Source organism: Merops nubicus, unplaced genomic scaffold, assembly GCF_000691845.1.
Source record: "Merops nubicus isolate BGI_N331 unplaced genomic scaffold, ASM69184v1 scaffold20622, whole genome shotgun sequence".
NCBI lineage: Eukaryota > Metazoa > Chordata > Aves > Coraciiformes > Meropidae > Merops > Merops nubicus.
The window spans coordinates 4,504-7,136 of record NW_008593107.1 but is presented as its reverse complement, the minus strand read 5'-3'; the positions used below and the strand labels follow the sequence as shown (position 1 = coordinate 7,136).

Below are 2,633 nucleotides of genomic sequence, written 5' to 3'. Positions count from 1 at the left end.
GGCCTGTTGGGACAGGACAAGGGGGGATGGTTTGAAACTCAAAGAGGGAGATTTAGACTAGAGAGAAGGAAGAAATGTTTGACACTGAGGGTGGTGAGCCCCTGGCCCAGGCTGCCCAGAGAGGTGGTCGCTGCCCCATCCCTGGAACCATCCCAGGGGCTCTGAGCACCCTGCTCTAGTTGGGGATGTCCCTGCTCCCTGCAGGGGGTTGGACTGGATGACCTTGAAACATCCTTTCCAAGCCAAAGCTTTCTGTGGTTCTATTTATCTTTGGAATAAGCAGTTGGCTCATTGGGTAGGAGCCACCACAGGGACCTTTGTGTGGTGTCCTGGGTTGTGTTCTTAAGCTCTGAAGACATTTTGGTGAGTTCAAGATCTGCTTCTCTAGGAGAGTGGCCACGAGGTGTCTCAGGGACACAGTGTCAGGCTGGAGCCCTCACCCTCCAGGCTGCCTGCACCTAAGACAAGCCAAGATTGCTGGCAGTGAATCCAACTGATCTCTTCTGTCCTCTCCTTGACAGGGTCAAGGAGATGATTCCTCCTCGCCCTCCTCTGCCTCCCCAGACTGCAGGAGCCAAGAAGGTACATGCAAGAGCCACCTCATCCTGCCCTGGTTCCTCTCACACAGGCAGATCTTCCTCCTCAGCCTTGTAGATGAGGTTTGAAGGGGAAAGACACAGAAAAAAACCCACTTGGGGATGTGTTATCTGCCCAGTACTATGCCCTGGGAAATGCCTCCTGGGCTGTGGCACTCCTGTGGGCAGCCTGCACGGAGGGGAGAGATGTAGGGAAGGCAGCAGCATGGGGGTGTTTGGAAGGAGATGGGATGCTGAGGAGGAGCTACCAGAACCTGATGTTTATCCCAGGTAGTCCCAAGGTTTTTTTTTTGTCCCATCCTAGCCCACCTGCTTCAGCAAACCCAGGCAAACATGAACAGAATCAGCCTTGACCACTCTGAGGTCACACAGAATTGTTGAGGACTTTTGTGGGCATGTGTGAGGTCCTCAAAAACTGCTCTGAGAGCACTGGCTCATCTCCTGCAGGCCCAGAGCAGCCATCCAAGGGGAATGTCCTCGGGTGGGCCCTGGCTGATGCTAAATTCACAGCAACAGTGGGGGAAGCAGCTGACAGTTGACTGAGTGCCCCCAAAACTGGGTTGTGCTGGGCTGTCTGGCGTGCCCAAAGCGAGGAGAAATCTCCTCACAGCCTGTGGGGAGCTTCTGGCACCCCGATGGTGGAGCTCAGAGGCTGCTGGAGACCTGGCCCCTGCCTTGAAAAGGCTCCCAGGAAATGAGCTATGTTTTATTTCCAGGCAGTGATCCTGCTGTAGAAGAGAGTGACTGAAATAGTGGGTTCTGATTGAAAACTGTAGCAGGAGCAACATCTAACGAGGGAGGAGCTCTTCCCACATGGGTCATTTTGGAGCCCTTGGGTATGGACAGGATGACAGACTCACCAAGATGAGTCAAGTGGAGTTGAAGGGAGGCGTGGGCTCAGAAATTCAAGCCATTCCAAGGCTGATGGCACGAGTGGAGTTGGATTATCCATTCCCTAGGCCGTGGAGGATTATCACAAGCACATCACCAGCGTTGCTCTCGCCATCCTCAGCGAGTACCATGAGCTTTTTGGGAAGCAGCTGCCCCAGCAGGGAGCCATAGACCCCCAAACCCTGGAGGAGCAGAGGCGCCAGCTCAACTTTGAGCTCAACAGCTCGGGGAAATACTTTGCTTTCAAGGAGCAGCTGAAGGTAAAGGGTGGATTTGTGCTTTTTGCTTTCTCTGTGAGGAACTGCTGCTCGGGGTGGGAACTCGGGGGGGAGTGTTGCTCCAGGATCTCTTCTTGTGTTGCAGAGGGCATCAGGGGTGGGCAGGTTTTCTCTCTAACAGAGCAGGCTTGGGTCACACACCAACAGAACCCTTCTGCTACAGAAGGGAGGCTCCAAAGCTGCTCCATGCTCACAGCCTGAGGAAGGCAAAGCTGGCTGCTCTCACACACGGGCCACCCTGGCAGGAAAAGGGGGTTCCCCTCTCTCTCAGCTGGCCACCTTCTGCTCAGAGACCCCATCTCTGAGCCTTCCTACACCTTGTCCCTAAACAGGCACCAGTGTGTCAGGGAGAGCTGGGGAAGGACTTCACCCCTGCTGGCTTTGCTTCCTTCTGTTGGTGCTGGGCTGGATTCCTTCCTCAGAACTAAGGATTCGAAGTCAGGATTTCTCCCTAAGAACCTGAGACAAAATCTGCCTCTTGTCTCATCACAGAGCTGGTGGGCAAGGCACGTCCCCCCTTCCCTGCACCCCCAAAACAGTTTCATGTCTCCCCAGTATGCTGTGGTGAAGATAGTGAGGGAGAAATACCTGAAGACCACAGCGTTTGAGAGCCAGGAGCAGCTCCAGGCCTTCCTCAGCGAGCTCTACGTGTACCTCATGGAGCAGATGCACGTGGCCCTGAACCAGGTAGGGAGAAACCTGGGACACCATTTCCCTGTGGATCCAGGGCTTGACACCCAGGCTACAAAAAGGATCCAAGGGTGGAGCCCAGCAGGAGAGAGTTGGGCTGGGGCAGCCCCAGAGGAGAAGGCTCCAGCTGGGGAGACCTGCTGGGGGCTGCCCGGACTGCCACAACCCTGGGGGGGGA

The 2,633-nt window shown here is 55.3% G+C and overlaps 1 protein-coding gene across 1 annotated transcript in view; it reads left to right on the top strand.

Moving 5' to 3' along the window:
• TTC18 (tetratricopeptide repeat domain 18) overlaps window positions 1–2,633 on the top strand; it is a gene marked incomplete at both ends in the record, with an annotated part of 18,222 nt that overhangs the window by 13,289 nt on the left and 2,300 nt on the right. Inside the window, 3 exons of the mRNA XM_008935371.1 lie at window positions 522–582; window positions 1,556–1,747; window positions 2,321–2,452. Of these exons, the coding sequence (XP_008933619.1) occupies window positions 522–582; window positions 1,556–1,747; window positions 2,321–2,452 (385 nt within the window). The remainder of the gene's footprint in view (window positions 1–521; window positions 583–1,555; window positions 1,748–2,320; window positions 2,453–2,633) is intronic.